At 39.5% G+C, this 19,800-nt stretch overlaps 1 protein-coding gene across 1 annotated transcript in view; it reads left to right on the top strand.

Annotated features, from left to right (window-relative positions):
• The first annotated feature begins 1,597 nt into the window (after positions 1 to 1,597).
• kcnk17 (potassium channel, subfamily K, member 17) overlaps positions 1,598 to 19,800 on the top strand; it is a 40,365-nt gene continuing 22,162 nt past the window's right edge. Inside the window, exons 1-4 of the mRNA XM_021585498.1 lie at positions 1,598 to 1,813; positions 8,610 to 8,724; positions 9,186 to 9,352; positions 17,598 to 17,766. Of these exons, the coding sequence (XP_021441173.1) occupies positions 1,598 to 1,813; positions 8,610 to 8,724; positions 9,186 to 9,352; positions 17,598 to 17,766 (667 nt within the window). The remainder of the gene's footprint in view (positions 1,814 to 8,609; positions 8,725 to 9,185; positions 9,353 to 17,597; positions 17,767 to 19,800) is intronic.

The raw sequence follows: 19,800 nt of genomic DNA, 5'->3' as shown, positions 1-19,800 counted from the left end.
TTCAAACAGGTGCAGTTAATACAGGTAATGAGTGGAGAACAGTAGGGCTTCTTAAAGAAAAACTAACAGGTCTGTGAGAGCTGGAATTCTTACTGGTTGGTAGGTGATCAAATACTTACGTCATGCAATAAAATGCACATTTTATTTGATTTTTTTACAGACCTTTACATGCTTGGTAAGTAGGATAACCTGCAAAATCGGCAGTGTATCAAAAACTTGTTCTCCCCACTGTACATGTATTGTGTAACATGAAGTCCTATGAGTGTCATCTGATGAAGATCATCAAAGATTAGTGATTCATTTTTGCTTTTTGTGACTCCTCTCTTTGGCTGGAAAAATGGCTGTGTTTTTCTGTGAGTTGGTGCTGACCTAACATAATCGTTTGTGGTGCTTTCGCTGTAAAGCCTATTTGAAATGTGCAAAGAAGCCACTACTAAAGGACACCAATAATAATAAGAGATTTACTTTGGCCAAGAAAAACGAGGAATGGACATTAGACCGGTGGAAATCTGTCCTTTGGTCTGATGAGTACAAATTTGATATTTTTGATTCCAACCTCCATGTCTTTGTGAGATGCAGAGAAGGTGAACGGATGATCTCCGCATCCATCTGCATCATGGTTCCCACCGTGATGCATGAAGGAAGTGTGAATGTTTGGAGGTGCTTTGCTGGTGACACTGTCAGTGACTTATTTAGATGTCAAGGCACACTTAACAAACAAGGCACACTTAACAAACCAACCCATCTGGTTTGTGCTTAGTGGGTCTACCATTTGTTTTTCAACAGGACAATGACTCATCACACCTCCAGGCTGTGTAAAGGATATTTGACCAAGAAGGAGAGTGATGGAGGGCTGCATCAGATGACCTGGCCTCCACAATCACCTGACCTCAACCCAATTGAGATGATTTGGGATGGGTTGGACCGTAGAGTGAAGGAAAAGCAGCCAACAAGTGCTCAGCATATGTGGGAACTCCTTCAAGACTGTTGGAAAAACATTCCAGTTGAAGCTGGTTGGCTTCTTTGAAGAATCTCAAATATAAAATATATTTTAGTTACGACATGATTACATATGTTTTATTTCATAGTTTTGATGTCTTCATTATTATTCTACAATGTAGAAAATAATACAAATAAAGAAATACCCTTGAATGAGCAGAAGTTTGAAACAAAAATGTGAGCATCACACAACAGAACACTTCAACTGGAACGACACTCAGTAATGGTTGCACAAAAATAACTGTGTGCCAACCACATGGGGCCAATAGGGTAATTTTTCTGGGATCAGTGTCTTGACCTTTTTACTATTGAGCCTCCTTTCCCCTAACCTGCAACACAGGCCCCCGTATATCCCTACATCTCTTCTCTCTCTATTTCCCTCACTCTGTGTCAGTCTACCTGGTCAGATTTGCATGCTAAACCTTGGGAGGTTGAAACAGGAGTGCGTGCGGGTGGGGATTAATTTGCCTGCAACGCAATGAAGGGGAAGGGAGAGCCAGGCTGGCTTGATTCTCACCACTTGTCTACTTAGTTTGTTCGCTGAGGTAGAATAACCCTGTCAGAAGTCTTGAGGCAGCCCCAAGCCCTTGGTGTCAACATGGCTTGTCTCAGTGGGTTCAGCCTGTCTCGCATCCCCTCTATCCTGATGTTGGCGGTACTGTACGTGGCCTATGTGTTGATCGGAGGACTGATCTTCTGGAAGCTGGAAGGAGGTCTGGTGCGGCAGGAAAAAACCCGTATACTTGAGGAGAAGAGATCACTACTAGACACATACCCCTGTCTGAACCAAGAGGCCCTGGATACTATAGCTCAGGTGAGTCAGTGTGAGAGAGAGATGGTGCTAACATGTGTCCTTTGTCCTGATATTCTCTGCATTCTGATTGTGCACAAGTTTTTAGACAGTTAAAAAACGCATTGAGATCTGATTGAGATTGAGACTATTTAAAACATAATTATCTTGACCTCTAAAATCATTGACAGGGGGCAAATTTGATGTATGGCATCAATATGTCTTAAAATAATTAAATAAATACATATTTGTTTGAAAGAATATCTGTCAAGAAATTTGAATACAAGAGGGGACCAGAAAATCTGGTCACAATGTGGACCAGAGTATACAACTGTTGTCTACGAAGTATGTGACAAATACAATATTATTTGACAGAGTGGACGGATAAGAGAGATATTTTAATACCATGTGCAAATGTGACAAAACTTGATCACAGTTATTGGATCACCTTGATCAGATCACAAAAAACATATGTTAGCATAAGTTGTAAACATGACTTGAGTTAATGGCAGATGTGTTTGGGAGAATATTCAACCTCCAATCAAGATTTTTGATGTAGCCTTTTTCCATATTGCATTTATTTTTAAATGATTCATTTCTTAATATTATTTATATATTTATATTTATTTAAGACAGACTAGGCACATTAGGGGAGACAGACTAGGCACATATGAGAGGCAGTTAATAAATGACTCCTGAAAGCAGAGTAGAGTTGTGGCAGTGTTACCCACTCAGCCACAATAAGACAACGTATTTACATTTCTACATACTGCCAAATGTCGACAAAACAAATTACGATAGACAAGATGGGATCTTTTTGTGTCTGTAAAATTAAATATGTGAGAAATGTTGGTGGAGATTGAAATATTGATATAATAACCATCATATTGAACTTGGTGTTTATTAGGCTACAAATTAAATAATTTACGATGAACTTCACAGTGTGCTGAAAGTGAAATGTGATCAGCTTGATGCTCCTGTCCAATAAATATCAAAAATCTTATTCTGGCGACATGATGATCGATACTTTGCTGCGTTTGACAAATAAAAATAATCTTGCTCTTTTGTCTATCGTAATCTCATCATATTGGCTATCCTATCCGCACCGTATCTGCAAATTGTTGGCTGGAGCATACTTGCTAATGCCAGAGTGGGCACACTCGCTATACAGTATATCACAACTTTTTTGGGTGAGAAAACCAGTTCAAATGTATTTTTATGGTGCACTACATCATCACGCACAGCCTTTTATCTGCAACAAGTCAAATTTGATCTGAATCTCTGGTGGGAAAATGCGCATACTGTTTTTATGCAGATTTTAGAATATTCAATATTCACATGAGAATCTGTTGCCGATTGAATGGAAACCTAGCTACTGGTCCATTTACAAGTTAAATTGAGGATAATACTAGTCTGTCAAGAGGTGCTGACTCACTGCTGGATTGTTGACTGATGTTCAAAAGGCAAGGAGGCAATCCTTTCCCATGCAAATTGGGCTACTTTAAACAATGCACTGCTTTGCCTGAGTGTCAACCCTGGACCTACATGGTCCATGTTAAGATCGCCTGGGTGTTCCCAAGTAATCCTTTTTGTGATGTAAGAACTCTCTCAACCTTTATAAAAGGTTACAAAATGTTCTTGAATTATCATTTTTTATTCAACTTTAAAAGCTTTAGCTGTGCATTTATGTAAAGTGGTGGGTAGTTTTAAGGGGATTGATGTTGGGCATCTGTGGACAGGTAGGTCTGCAGCAGGTTCAAGCAGTGGCAGATATGTGGGCAGTAGCATTGCGTAGGTAAAATCAGTAGGGAAGCCATATTACAACCTATGTGTTGTGATAATTGCATTGTTTGCTCTATAACCTGTTAGTTCATATGCCACCGTGATATACAGTGCCTTCGGAAAGTATTCAGACCCCTTAACTTTTTCCACATTTTGTTAGGCTACAGACTTAATTTAAATTATATTTTAAATTTCCACAATCTATCCACAAAACCCTTTAATGATGAAGCAAAAACAGGTTTTGACATTTTGCTAATTTAATAAAAATAAAAAACTGAAATGACATTTACATAAGTATTCAGACCCTTTACTCAGTATTTTGTTGAAGCACCTTTGGTCGCGATTATAGCCTACATTATTTTTGGGTAGGACGCTACAAGCTGGCATACCTGTATTCAGGCCAAAGAGTTCAATCTTGGTTTCATCACACCAGAGAATCTTGTTTTTCATGTTCTGAGATTATTTTACTGGGGAGTGGCTTCTGTCCGGCCACCCTACTATAAAGGCCTGATTGGTGGAGTGCTGCAGAGATGGTTCTGAAAGGTTCTCCCATCTCCACAGAGGAACTTAAGAGCTCTGTCAGAGTGACCATCGGGTTCTTAGTCACCTCCTTGACCCCCCATTGCTCAGTTTGACCAGGCGGCCAGCTCTAGGAAGAGTCTTGGTGGTTCCAAACTTCTTCCACTTAAAAATAATGGAGGCCACTGTGTTTTTGGGGACCTTCAATGCTGAAGACATTTTTTGGTACCCTCCTCCAGATCTGCCCCTCGACACAATCTTGTCTCAGTGCTCTACGGACAATTCTTTCGACCTCATGGCCTGGTTTTTGCTCTAACATTTTTTAAATCAATTTTGGAATAAGGCTGTGACGTAACAACATGTGTAAAAAGTTAAGGTCTGAATATTTTCCGAAGGCAGAATAAAAACGTTTGTTTCATCACAAAACAGGAGGGCATCATCTGTCCAGTAACATCCACAAAGCATATTGTATTTAACAAACTGTTACATAACCTACAGCATGGTCAAACAAGTTCTTGTTTCCGAAATGTTCAGACTACTAAACAACTGTTGATTTAGAACCTTGAAGAGTTACCGCAAGTCTTAAAGAAAACAGGAGCTGCCTCCACTATTCCAGCACTATTTCAACTTTAACATCATCAAATCACCTACGTTTACTCTAATACCAAAAACAATTTCGTCCAATCAACGTAAGATGAATATAATGTGAGTGTGTGTGTGTGCGTGTGTGCGTGCAGGTAGAAAAAAACATGTTGACTCACCCTACTTGTAGAGGAACACTAATGCCATCCTCCTCTCTTTCATGTGACCTAAACGGTCTATGACTGTCATACAGTACACGCTTTTATTTGTGTTGTCCTGGGCTACCTGGCTAAAATGCTTGCTCGCTAGCCTAACTTCCCTTCATGGGCAACGATGTGCCGGGTAGTTAACATTAGCCTACTATATCTAGGTACATATAGAACATCCATCCTCTCAGGCTAGGGGCACAATGTATGAATTTATGGTTGGATCAGAATCACCGTTATAATCATTGGCCAGTATGGAGAAATAAGTAAAACCACAAGTCCAAATCCCTATCTTCATCCAGGGCTAATTTAGTGAATGGACAATTTTAGCTACCTGGCTTGCCACCAGAGGACAACACAACGAGATGCAACAATTTACGTTTTTCCTGTCAATGACGTTTTGCTTTTGATGTGAAGACAAATCCAAACTGGCTTCTCTTGACACTTTATTTTTATGCGTCAGGACCATTCACAGTTGATCTCACTCAGATTAGCTCAAAAATGATTGGCTATTATTTTATTGCTTTTATTATCAAGTGAGGCTAAATGCTCCCTGGCTTCCCTTACTATTGAATTCAATGCTACAGGCAGCAATAATGTCATACATTCAGCTTCTTGCAAATTGAAGGAAAAATATTTTCTTCTTGGTAACATCTTTGGGCCTCCATGAATATACACCACTGTATGTGTGTACGGTATATGTGGAGTAACTGTCAAACTTGTGATGCTCTCTGCGAAGACGTTTATGTAATAGGCTGTGTCAACATCTTAATTCTGACACAGCTCCGAGACATACCTCACTACAAGGGATTTTCAGGTCTAATGTACATCATCTTCTTGACAACTGTGGTCCATTGACCTAAAAGTCCAGAATGAGCACAAGCGACCGTAAAGAGATGAAACGGTGGTTACAGTCTGTCCACCAAGTATGCAAACTGTTATATAACCTTGACTTATGACAGAGTTAGCGTGGCTGTCTCGAGTAGGGGCCTTGAAAGTTGACCACTAGATTGCTGGGTTAGATTGTAGCTTTTCTTATCTAAGCAGAATGTGTTTGCTCTGTAAAGGGGAGACTGTTTACTCTGTAAAGGGGAGACTGTTTACACTAGTTGACCTCATGCCTTAGAGTTTGGTTAGTAGACGAAATAGCTAGCTGAGCAGCAAGAAGTGGGACGGGAATTAAATCAAACCTCTGAGGTAAACCTGCCCCACAGAAAAAGTTAATCTACGGTTGAGTAGGCCTAAATAAATGTTTTTATGTCCCAATGTTATTCCTCCTTAAAAGTAAATAAATGTGCCGGGGGCTGGTTAAGTGGAAGTCCTGCTGCCTCCAGGGTAGAACTTGAACATATCTGAAATATATACAGTACCAGTCAAAATTTTGGACACACCTACTAATTCAGGGGTTTTTCTTTATTTTTACTATTTTCTACAATGTGGAATAATAGTGAGGCCATCACAACTATGAAATAACACATATGGAATCATCTAGTAACCAAAAAAGGGTTAAACAAATTAAATTATATTTTATACTTGAGATTCTTGAAAGTAGCCACCATTTGCCTTGATGACAGCTTTGTACACTCTTGGCATTCTCTCAACCAGCTTCATGAGGTAGTCACCTGGAATGCATTTCAATTAACAGGTGTGCTTTGTTAAAAGTTATTTGGTAAAAGACCAAGTCCATATTATGGCAAGAACACCTCAAATAAGCAAAGAGAAACAACAGTCCATCATTACTTTAAGACACAAAGGTCTTTGAAAGTTTCTTCAAGTGCAATTGCAAAAACCAAGAAGCGCTATGATGATACTGGTTCACATGAGGACCGCCACAGGAAAGGATGGCCCAGAGTTACCTCTGCTACAGAGGATAAGTGCAGCCTCAGAAATTGCAGCCCAAATAAATGCTTCACACAGTTCAAGTAACAGTATTCGTCGCCAGACCCATTGGCTCCAGGTCATCTATAAGTCTTTGCTAGGTAAAGCTCCGCCTTATCTCAGCTCACTGTTCACGATAACAACACCCACCCGTAGCACACGCTCCAGCAGGTATATCTCACTGGTCATCCCTAAAGCCAACACCTCCTTTGGCTGTCTTTCCTTCCAGTTCTCTGCCGCCAATGACTGGAACGAATTGCAAAAATCGCTGAAGTTGGAGACTTATATCTCCCTTACTAACTTTAAACATCAGCTATCTGAGCAGCTAACCGATCGCTGCAGCTGTACACAGCCCATCCAATCTATTTACCTCAACCCCTATTGTATCTATTGACTTTTTGCGCTTTTGCACAGCTGTATTTCTACTTGCACATCATCATCTGGACATCTATCACTCCAGTGTTAATTTGCTAAATTGTATTTACTTTGCTACAATGGCCTTTTTATTGCCTTACCTCCTCATGCCATTTGCACACACTGTATATAGACTTTTTTCTATTGTGTTATTGACTGTACGTTTGTTTATTCCATGTGTAACTCTGTGTTGTTGTTTGTGTTGCACTGCTTTGCTTTATCTTAGCCAGGTCACAGTTGTAAATGAGAACTTGTTCTCAACTGGCTAAATAAAGGTGAAATATATATTTTTTTAAACAAACATTTCAACATCAACTGTTCAGAGGAGACTGCTTGAATCAGGCCTTCATGGTCAAATTGCTGCAAAGACACCACTACTAAAGGACAGAAATAATAAGTAGAGACTTGCTTGGGCCAAGAAACATGAGCAATGGACATTAGACTGGTGGAAATCTGTCCTTTGGTCTGATGAGTCCAAATTTCAGATTTTTGGTTCCAACAGCTGTGTCTTTATGAGACGCAGAGCAGGTGAACGGATAATCTCCGTATGTGTGGTTCCCATTGTGAAGCATGGAGGAGGAGGTGTGATGGGGTGGGGGTGCTTTCTGGTGACACAGTCAGGGATTTATTTAAAATTCAAGGCACACTTAACCAGCATGGCTACCAACGCATTCTGCAGCGATACACCATCCCATCTGGTTTGTGCTTAGTGGGACTATCATTTGTTTTTCAACAGGACATTGACCCAACACACATAAAGGCTGTGTAAGGGCTATTTGACCAAGAAGGAGTGTGATTGAGTGCTGCATCAGATGATCTGGCCTCCAGAATCACCTGACCTCAACCCAATTGAGATGATTTGGGATTAGTTGGACCGCAGAGTGAAGGAAAAGCAGCCAACAAGTGCTCAGCATATGTGAGAACTCTTTCAAGACTGTTGGAAAAGCCTTCCAGGTGAAGCTGGTTGAGAGAATGCCAATATTTTGCAAAGCTGTCATCAAGGCAATGTCAGGCTACTTTGAAGAATCTAAAACATAAAATATATTTTGATTTGTTTTACACTTTTTTGGTTACTGCGTGATTCCATGTGTTATTTCATAGTTTTTATGTCTTCACTATTATTCTACAATGAAAAAACTAGTACAAATAAAGAAAAACCCTTGAATGAGTAGGTGTCCAAACTTTTGACTGGTACTGTTTATATAGGCCGGGATTCAATCCCATCCTCATTCGAATCACATTATAGCATACTTGACATTTAAAAGGTGATTTCCGATTGAGCTCTACAGATTTTACAGAGAATGCAATCTCCACAAACGTCAGGGATGATGCCTTTATTAAAAGTCACGTTGCCAGCTGTCCAGTGAGCTGCACTAGGAATTAAATCCCGCCCATAATGGTTATGAAATTCTCTCGTATGTCCATATGTATTGTTCTAGGTATTTCGAGATTCTTCCAAGGTTGGGCTTAGTCTGAAAGGGAACCAGACCATGGACAGCTTCTGGAAGTTCACTAGCTCTGCTGTGTTTGCTGCCACTGTTGTCACCACTATAGGTGAGTTTTAAATGGATAGTTCACCCAAATTACTAATGTACCTCATCTTAAATGATAAATTATTGATTTAATTTATTAGATCATTAAAAGTAGTAGGCTGCTCTATCCGGAAACAACATCACATACATTTTAAAGGGAAAGTTCACCCAAAGTTCAAACAAATTACAAATCTACCTAAATTTAAAGGAGTAGTTCACCTCAGTTAGAAATGTACCTAATATTAGAAAAATAGTTCACCCCAAATTTACAAATGTACCTCATCATGTAGCGTCTACAAGTTCTTAATGCCCTGTCTTTATTTATGCCTCACATTCATCATAGCCAGGATATTCCTGTGCTATGTGCTTCTGCCTGTATTATAATTTAATATTACAATTGTTGTTCTTATTGTGTGTTCATCATAGAAACACATAGACCAAATAATTCCCAATTCGTGAGCCCATTTGTTCTCCCTGTTCTAGGCTATGGCAACATGAGCCCCAGTACAACGGCAGGTCAGATCTTCTGTGTGTTCTTTGCTCTGTTTGGGATCCCTCTGAACATGGTGGTGCTGAACAGAGTAGGCAAGTACATGCTGGCCATAGAGAGGAAAGCCTCCGATTTCATCCAGGGAAAGACCAATCACAGGGTAAGTGCTCTACCTATAGACTCTGAGATGGTAACTCTTTATTTTACAGCCTGGTATTTACCATGTGTGTTGTATTCTTTGGAGGTAAGTACCAGGAATTATCAATTGTTTCCACATAGTTACTTCGGGCTAGATTCTATCAGATGTACACTAGCCGACACCCGCAAAGCTATTGTTGTTTCGACGGTGTCGGAAGTGGAACTGCGTAAGAACTATGAAATCCAATAGCGGCTCCTTGTGTTAGCTTATCGCGAACATGCCATTGGATGCAACAAAACCACCTGATTTTATTATCCAACAAATTCCATCCAGTTGCGTCAGAAGTTCATGCAGCCACGTTACAAGTTCAAACACTCAAAAGTGTTATGTTCTATCGTCGCAACACCTCAATTCGACTGAAAGGAAGTTTATGCTAATGCATGTTTACTGCCTATCGCTGTTTGAGCTTCTAACACGGTACGGATAATAAGGAAGGGAGTGGTTTGTGACACACGAGCCGCTCACCTATTTGTCAGTGCATACCGCAGTTACACTTCCAACAATGCCAGAATATTCGCTATGAAGATGTCTACCAATGCTGTTTAACGCTCGATTAGATTGAATTGAGGCCTTAGTTAATACCATGTAAATATCAGGTAAGGTCAGCTTTAACCAGACTGTATTATAAAGCATTACCCATCAGAGTTCTGAATTTAAATTGCAAAGTAAACTCAGTTTAAGTAACGTTCACAGAAATGATGAAAATTTGCGTCTGATAGCCACGGACCGAAAAGGAGTGTGTTCCCTCTACCATTTTGGGGTTACATATTGGGTATAAGAGAACACAGAAAATGGTTAACTACGAAAATATGCACACTAAAAGGGTCATCCAATGGGAAAGTAATTATGCTTTGAAAGTTGATAAACTGGCCCTTGAATGTTTGGGTACCTACTGGAGAGCTCTTCTTTGTCTAGACCCATTCAGAATTGTTCACAACCTCTTAAGCTTTAGCCCCACCCATCTCTTTAAGGGTTGATCTGAGCGTTCTGACCTAACAACAGAAGTCAAGCACCCAAGCTAACTGGGTAACGTTGGCTAGCTTGCTAGCTACTTCAAGACACAAATGAGAGAACATCTCATTCTGACCATTTTACTCACCTTAGCAGAGCTGGTTAGGCTGTTTACATGTTATTCAGAGCGTTGGTGACTGCAACTGTGATGCTGGCAACAATTTACGCTTTTTCATAATCCCAACTCATGACGTTACTACCCTGCATGAGTCTTCAGGTAGCTATCTAACCAGGTTCAATGTTAGCCTCTCTGGCGCAGGCGTGCCGCTAGCGACCCACCTTGACAACATCCGATGAAATTGCAGAGCGCCAAATTCAAAATACAGAAATAGTCAAAATAAACATTCATAAAAATGGTTATACAATGTGCTATACATCGGTTTATAGACAAACTTCTTGTTAATCCAGCCGCTTTGTCAGATTTCAAAAAGGCTTTACGGTGAAAGCATGCAGTTATCTGAGGACAGCGACCTCGGAAAAAAGCATACAAACATTTTCCAACCAAGTAGAGGAGTCACGAAAGTCAGAAATAGTGATAAAATTAATCACTTACCTTTGAAGATCTTCATTTGGTTGCAGTCACAAGAGTCCCAGCTACACAATAAATGTTTGTTTTGTTCGACAAAGTCCCTCTTTATATCCCAAAAACTCTGTTTTGTTGGTGCGTTTTGTTCAGTAATCCACTGGCTCAAAGGCGGTCAAAGCATGCAGACGAATACATCCTAATAGTACCGGTAAAGTTTGTCGAAACATGTCAAACTATGTTTAGAATTAATCCTCAGGTTGTCTATTGTCTAAATAATCAATAATATTTCAACCGGACAATAGCGTATTCAATAGAAAGGAAAAACAACAAAGGGCACAAATCAGCACTGCATGCTTCTCCAGTCCCCTGACAAAGGTCTCATTCTTCTTCATTTTTCAGAAATCAAGCATGAAACAATGTCTAAAGACTCCACAGGCTTCCACATCTAGTGGAAGCCATAGGAACTGCAATCTGGGTCCTAAACCATTAGATACTCAATCGGCATTCAAAAACATTCCCACTTCCTGGATGGATTTTCTTCAGGTTTTCGCCTGTTTTCGTTTTGTTATACTCACAAACATTATTTTAACAGTTTTGGAAACGTTCGAGTATTCTATCCAAATCTACCAATTATATGCGTATCCTAGCTTCTGGGCCTGAGTAACAGGCAGTTTACTTTGGGCACGATTGTCATCCAGACGTCAAAATACTGCCCCCTAGCCCAAATAATTTAGCTATCTAACATTAGGCTATAACTAGCAAAGCAAATGGCTCTGAGATACAAATAATATTTCCACACAGATCATACACGTCATGTTTGCTAGCTGACCTAATAACAGCAGTCAAGCACCAAAGCTAACTGGCTAACGTTGGCTAGCTTGCTAGCCACTTCCAGACACAAATAAGAGAAGAGCTCACTGATCATTTTCCTCACCCTAGCATAGCTGGTTAGGCTGTTTTTATGTTATCCAGAGCATTGGTGACTGCAACTGTGCTGCTGTCCACAATTTATGCTTTTTTGTCAACGTTTACTGACACCGGCCATATTCAAATGGGTGTTGAGCTTTCGTAAATTTGTCAGTTATTCTGCGCTCTTTTTACCAGCTACATCTAACAACAGCTGTCGCAGTGACATCATGAACATATTATTGAAATTAATACTTGCATAGTAGAGTATTTTGACATGTAGCTAGCTAGCTAAACAATGAACCATAATACCAACTCATGACGTTACTACCCTGTATGAATCTGCAGGTAGCTAACCCACCAGGTTCAATGTTAGCTAGCTAACATTAGGCTATAAATAGTGAAGCAAATGGCTCTGAGATACGAATAATATTACTACACAGATCATACACATAGGTAATGTTAGCTAGCGAGCTAGCTAGCTAACAGTACACTTTAACTTGAAATGACAACGACTGTCTGACAAAATTAGAAACGTTTAATATCTGAAAATGTAGTTAGCTAGACACTTTTACCCGTATACATGGATGTACGCTTCCCCCTCTCTGTCACGGATGGTTGTCACGGATGGTTGCCCTTAGTTTAAAGATGTAATCCGGAGACAGGTGTTTTCTCCATCTTCTTAGCTATCATACTCTAATTCCACTGATTTCAGAAGTTAGCCGTCCAGAAAGTGAAGAGCAACACTTACGCAGTTCTACTATATATACTGTATATATATATTTTTAAACCTTGTTAAGACAAGTTACCTACACATACTGACCAGCTCAAATAGACAGAAGCGTGCAACGTGGCAGACCAATTCAAACTGGCTGCAAAAAGGCTGCTGGTTTATTCTGTGGCTAAACCAACTAGGCTCGTAATTTAACAATTGTATTTGTATTTACAGATGGAATACAAGTTTGTTATTAAGGCACATGAAAATTCTAATGTTCCAGAAAGCTTTTCTGGCATAAAACATATTTAGATTTTTATTTTATTTTTACGTTTACGTTTAAATGGCTCTCCTGTGAGTAGTGACGCACAACATACGCCTAGTTCCCTGAAAGGAGTCACATATGTCAATCATAAATAGTCCCAATTGTTATAAAATAGAATGTTTGCTGTCTCGCCCGCCTGTGGGAAAACAATTGGTGCGCTGCCCGAGTAGTTCTTGTTTAAACTGCAGATCAATGTGCTCATCTGTGGGGACACAACTGCGTGCACAGGAATACTACCTGATCTAACGAGCACACGAGGGGACAGCTTTATTACAGGCCATAGTGTTTCTAACTGTCTTAATCTCTGACTAGAAACAACAGTGACAGCACCGTCAACAAAAACGGAAGGGATCTTTTGCAGCTCTGTAGAAGCCTGGGTCTGTACTTGGTCAATGGTAGGTTACAGGGGGACTCTTTGGGGAGATTCACCTACTGCTCACCTCTTGGCCACAGTACAGTAGACTATATGATCACAGACATTGACCCATTCTCTCTCAGCTCATTCACTGTAAAGCCACGAACACCTGTGTGATCAAAGCCAAATTGCGTTGTTTCTCAAAAGAACAGACATGGAAACAACCACACATTCACAGCCCAGTAAGCTGTACAACATCAGAAATTCATACAGATGGGCCCAAAACAGCACAGAAGAATACCAGAAAGCAACCTGGAAGCAAAATATCCAAACACTCTTAGATAACTTTCTGGATACCACATTCACTCACAGTAAAGAAGGCATCAATCTAGCAGTACAAAACATCAACTATATATATATATATATATATATTCAGGCAAACGGCAAAAGAAGCGCAATTGAAATTGATAAAAAACTAAACAAAAAAGATCACAGGTGACAACTGGTTTGATGCAGATTGTAAAATTATACGGAAATAACTTAGAACACTATCTAACCAAGAGCACAGAGACCCAAATAATGGTGAATTACGCCTTCATTACTGTGAGACTTTAAAACTCTATAAACATACACTCAGAACCAAAAAAGCACAGTACAACAGCAAGCAGTTGACACTAATTGAAGAGTCCATAAACAAATAATTCTGGCAAAATTGGAATTAGCGATACAAAACGGTGACATATGGACAACCCATTTTAAAACACTCTACAACACCTTTCAAATTGACACAAACGCAGAACGCCAAATTCATGAGAAGTTGAATGGATTAGAAAAAGCTATAAAGGACAATCAAAATCCATTGGACTCCCCAATTACTGACCAGGAGCTCTATAAGAAAATTCAGGCTCTCAAATTTAAAAAAGCATGCGGACCTGATGGCATCCTAAATGAGATGCTCAAACTCACTAGTGAAACATTTCAATTGGCTATATTAAAACGGTTTAATTTGATCCTAAGTGTAGGTTATTTCCCTGACATCTGGTATCAAGGACTCAATACCCCAATCTTTAAGAACGGAGACAAATTTGACCCTAACAATTACAGAGGCATTTGTGTGAACAGTAACCTGGGGAAGGTTTCTGTAGTATCATAAATGTGAGAGTTCTAAAATTCCTTAAAAACCTCTTTGGGCTGAGATCCCGCTAACGGGATCGATATGACAACAGCCAGTGAAAGTGCAGGGCGCCAAATTCAAAACAACAGAAATCCCATAATTAAAATTCCTCAAACATAGAAGTATTTTACCCCATTTTAAAGATACACTTCTTGTTAATCCCACCACAGTGTCCGATTTCAGAAAGGCTTTATGACGAAAGCAAACCAAACGATTATGTTAGGTCAGAGCCAAGTCACAGATAACACAGCCATTTTTCCAACCAAAGAGAGGAGTCACAAAAAGCAGAATTAGAGAAATTAATCACTAATCTTAGATGATCTTCATCAGATGACACTCATAGGACTTCATGTTACACAATACATGTATGTTCACTATACATTGGCGCGTTACGTTCAGTAGTTCCAAAACATCCAGTGATTTTTCAGAGCCACATCAATTTACTGAAAAGGTCATAATAAACATTGATAAAAGATACAACTGTTATGCATGGGATTATAGATCCACTTCTCCTTAAACTTCTTAGGGCTGCAATCCTGTTACCGGGATGATACGACAACAGCCAGTGAAAGTGCAGGGCGCCAAATTCAAAACAACAGAAATCTCAATTAACATTCCTCAAGCATACTCTGTTATACTCACAGACATCATTCAGACATCATTCAGACATCATTCAAACAGTTTTAGAAACTTCAGAGTGTTTTCTATCCAATACTAATAATACTGTGCATATATTAGCAACTGGGACTGAGGAGCAGGCCATTGACTCTGGGCACCTTTCATCCAAGCTACTCAATACTGCCCCTGCAGCCATAAGCAGTTAATGCAACCGCTGTGTCAGATTTCAAAAAAGCTTTACCGATAAAGCACACCATGCTATAATCTGAGTACAGCGCTCAGAGACCAAAACAACCCAAACAGGTATCCGCCATGTTGTGTAGTCAACAGAAGTCAGAAATAGCATTATAAATATTCACTTACCTTTGAATATCTTCAGAATGCACTCCCAGTAATCCCAGTTCCAAAATAAATGTTGTTTTTCCGATAATGTCCATCATTTATGACCAAATACCTCCTTTTTGTTCGCACGTTTAGCCCAGTAATCCAAATTCATGACGCGCAATCACTAGGTTCAGAGTTCACAAAGTTCCATTACAGTCCGTAGAAACGTGTCAAACGATGTATAGAATCATTCTTTAGGATGTTTTTAACATAAATCTTCAATAATGTTCCAATCAGAGAATTCCTTTGTCTGTTGAAATGCAATGGAACTTAAGCTAACTATCATGTGAACACACGTAGTCAGCTCATGCCTATATGAGTTCTGTTATACTCACATACATCATTCAAACTGTTTTAGAAACTTCATTAGCAGATCCAAATCTACTAATAATATGCATATATTAGCAACTGGGCCTGAGTAGCAGACAGTTTACTCTGGGCACCTTATTCATCCAAGCTACTCATCCATAACAAGTTAATAAGCACAATGTCTTGAGTAAAAGCCAAATTGGATTTATACCAAAACATCGCACAACTGATCATACTTCCAACCTACACACCCTGATAGATAAACATGTCCACCAAAATAATACCAAAATATACGCTTGCTTTATCAACTTCCAAAAAGCATTAGATTCTACTTGGCATACAGGACTGTTCTACAAAGTTATTGAAAGTGGTGTAGGAGGTAAAACATATGACATAATTAAATCAATGTATACTGGCAATACATGCAGCATTAAACTTGGCAAGAAAATAACATGAATTCTTTAACCAGGGGCGTGGCCTTCGTCAGGGTTGCAATCTGAGCCCTGCACTCTTCAATATTTGCATCAACGAATTGGCCACTATTCAAGAAAAATCCTCAGCCCCTGGTGTTAGTCTCCACAATTCAGAAGTTAAATGCCTACTCTTCACAGATGACCTATGCCTGCTGTCAGCCACAGCACATGGCCTACAACAGAGCCTGGACCTGCTAGAGCAGTACTGCCAGACCTGCAGGCCTGGGCCCTGGCAGTAAACCCCAAAAATACTAAAATAATGATTTTCCAGAGAAGATCCAGATCTCAGGGAATTAGACCAAAGTTCTCAATTGGTACAAAATATATAGAGTACTGCACAAACTACAATTACTTAGGTTTAAAAACAAGCTCAACTGGACACCTTAAATGGGGCAGTGAGTGGACTGAGAGAGAAAGCACGCAGGGCATTCTACGCCATTAAAAAACTCATTTAAATTGAAATACCTATTAAAATTTGTCTAAAACTAATAGAATATGTCATTGGACCAATCAATCAGAATACCAAATTACAACAGTCAAAACAAATCTACATTGCTTATTGGGAAACACAAACCCAAAGCAAAATGCAGTGCTATCTGGCCATAAATCGACAGTACACCGTGGCTAACTATTTGACCATGGCTACTGATCAAAACCTTAGAAGAACCTTGACAAAGTACAGGCTCAGTGAGTACAGCCTTGCCATTGAGAAGGGTAGAGAGGAAAACCTGGCTCCCTGTAGAGGAAAGGCTGTGCAACCACTGCACAACAGCAGAACCTGAGATGGAGCTGCATTTCCTGTGAAAAATCTAAAACAATTAGTGTAATTTCCCCAAATTATAAACCCTTATAAAAATGTTTCAAAGACCTCTCTGGTGAGAGTAGGCTACCCGTCCTGTTGAGGGAGGACGCAGAGAGCTGTGGGTTGGCAGCGCTCTACATTGCTGCCTGCCATACGTTGAGGGACAGTGTCTGACAGACCAATCAACCTGCACATATACTCAAAAGTATGCTTATTGTTCATGTATGGTTATTTTGACCCTTGGTGATTGTTGTTACGGTTGTCCCGTTGACAATTTTGATTCTCATTTTCTTCATATTGTAAATATCCAAAATAAGCTTTGGCAATATGTACATTGTTACGTCATGCCAATAAAGCAAATTTAATTGATTACTTTGGGGGGGAGGGGCGGGGGTCGCCAGAATATAATGGACTTCATATTCTTTTAACTCTGTCTGTATGCAGTATTCATAAATCAGTTAGCAAGTACCAGTGACTGTCCAACTTGTCATTTGTTACCTGTTTGTCCTAAAATATGTGCAAATCTAAAATAGCACCCAATTCCCCTACATTGGGAATGGGCCATTTGAGATATTGACTCTGTCTTCCCTTCTTTCTGTCTCCATTAGAAGTTAACCAGGTTCATGATCCACCTGTTGTCCTACCTCTCTGGAACAGCACTCTTCTTTGTGATGCCCATGGTGGTGTTCAAACAGCAAGAGGGCTGGAGCTACTCACAGGCGATCTACTATTGCTTCATTTCACTCAGCACCATTGGCTTTGGAGACTACGTCGCAGGTACACGACTCAATATGTAGGAACATGGAAGCTCCAGAAACAGACTGGCCGTACTGGGAGTTCCGGGGTAACCCTTCATTTTACAGCCGTTAATTACTATGTAAATACATAGCAACAAAATCTACATTTGTAGTAAAAATGTCTTCTTAAATGTACCAAGCAAGTAAGTACTACATACTTAATAAATTCAAAGTATTTTTTATTATATAGGTAAGTAAGACGGTAAGTATCAGCGAATAACTATGTAAATACCTACTCACGTCACTGTTTTACTATAATACATAAGAAACACCAAGGAACATAAAGTCACAAAATGTAATCATGAAGTAATACATTTTTGTCGCAAAAGTAAGTAAAAAGTCAGAAACAGCTTATTGCTATATACAGTGGGGCAAAAAGGTATTTAGTCAGCCACCAATTGTGCAAGTTCTCCCACTTAAAAAGATGAGATGCCTGTAATTATCATCATAGGTACACTTAAACTATGACAGACAAAAAAAATTAAAAAGTCCAGAAAATCACATTGTATGATATTTAATGAATTTATTTGCAAATTATGGTGGAAAATAAAATAAGGAACAGCAATGAACATAGGCTAAATTATAATTTATTTATCATGGATGTTCAGTCCTTGCATCCATAACTCTGTCTATGATTGAGAGTGATTACATTTCTCCAGACTCATCCCTCAGCTTTTTACTGAAACGGGTGGGGAAAACGCTTTGTCTCTACTGCTGAATTCCGCTTTTAAACGACTGATTTTGGAGTTCTGATAGAATGGTATTTCCTTGCATTTGAAAAGCCTATTGAATATGTTTTTTTTATTCTATTGAACTGAGAAGGGAAATTACAACAAAGTCATTTAAACATTATTGCTCTAAACCATTTATCTTATTTCTATTACACTTGATAATTGCAGAATAAATTCAACAATAGTTTCATTTAACTTTTGGTTAATGTATGAATACTTACTTGTGTAAGGTTTAATGAGAGTGGGGTCACCAGTTCGTTTTTTTTAATCACACTTTAGATTGTGACCATTATTGATTAATACCGGTAAACGGGATCCCGGGACTGTCCCAGGACCACTCTTCACATTTCCCGAAAAACATTGATGACAAGAACTGTGAAATTGAAACATTTTCCTACAATGTTGGGCTAATGGAATTTCACAAAATACACAATATGCGCAGGAGCAGATAGGATTTATTTTTATTGCACATTATCCAAACAGGTTGTCACATGGAAGCCTTTAGACAGCGTATTTACTCAAAGTCACCATAAATTCAAAGCACACACATAATTGACACTGCCAGATTGCACAGGAGACCCGAATGCAATTTAGAGTTCTCATCAAAACTGAAAATTCAAACCCCGTCCGACCCCTGTGAGCTGAAGCCCGAGAACCAGGCCTGGTCCGACATCATAGAAATTAAATGAGCCCTAACCTGAAAAAATATACAGATGTATCGAAAACAGTTGATTTAAACTAGTGTTGAGAACCACACAGCGGAGGCAGGTGCCAGAGTGAGGTGACAAGGAAACAGCCATTGGTCCTAGAAAAAGCTCAGAGGAAAACTCACCTTAGTTATGATCAACTGAATGATGAACATACAGTTGAAGTCGGAAGTTTATATACACTTAGGATGGAGTCATTAAAACCAGTTTTTCAACAACTCCACAAATTTCTTGTTAACAAACTACAGTTTTGGCAAGTCTGTTAGGACATCTATTTTGTGCATGACAAGTAATTTCTCCAACAATTGTTTCCAGCCAGATTATTTCACGGTATCACAATTCCAGTGGGTCAGAAGACCCGTAATAATAAGTGCACACTAACACGGTAACACGAAAGCCGATACAACAGAGCCCAGGTACTCACAGGACCAATGGACATGGAACAATAATCAACAAGGACACAACAGAGGGCACATATATGCACATACTAATCAGGGAGAATGGGAACTAGGTATGAGACAAGACAGTCCGGGGTTGGTGGTAATGATCCAGTTCAGTGATGCCTAGAAGGCCGGT

The sequence above is a fragment of the Oncorhynchus mykiss genome, chromosome 26 (assembly GCF_013265735.2).
Source record: "Oncorhynchus mykiss isolate Arlee chromosome 26, USDA_OmykA_1.1, whole genome shotgun sequence".
NCBI classification, from domain to species: domain Eukaryota; kingdom Metazoa; phylum Chordata; class Actinopteri; order Salmoniformes; family Salmonidae; genus Oncorhynchus; species Oncorhynchus mykiss.
This window is presented reverse-complemented; position numbering and strand designations above follow the sequence as displayed.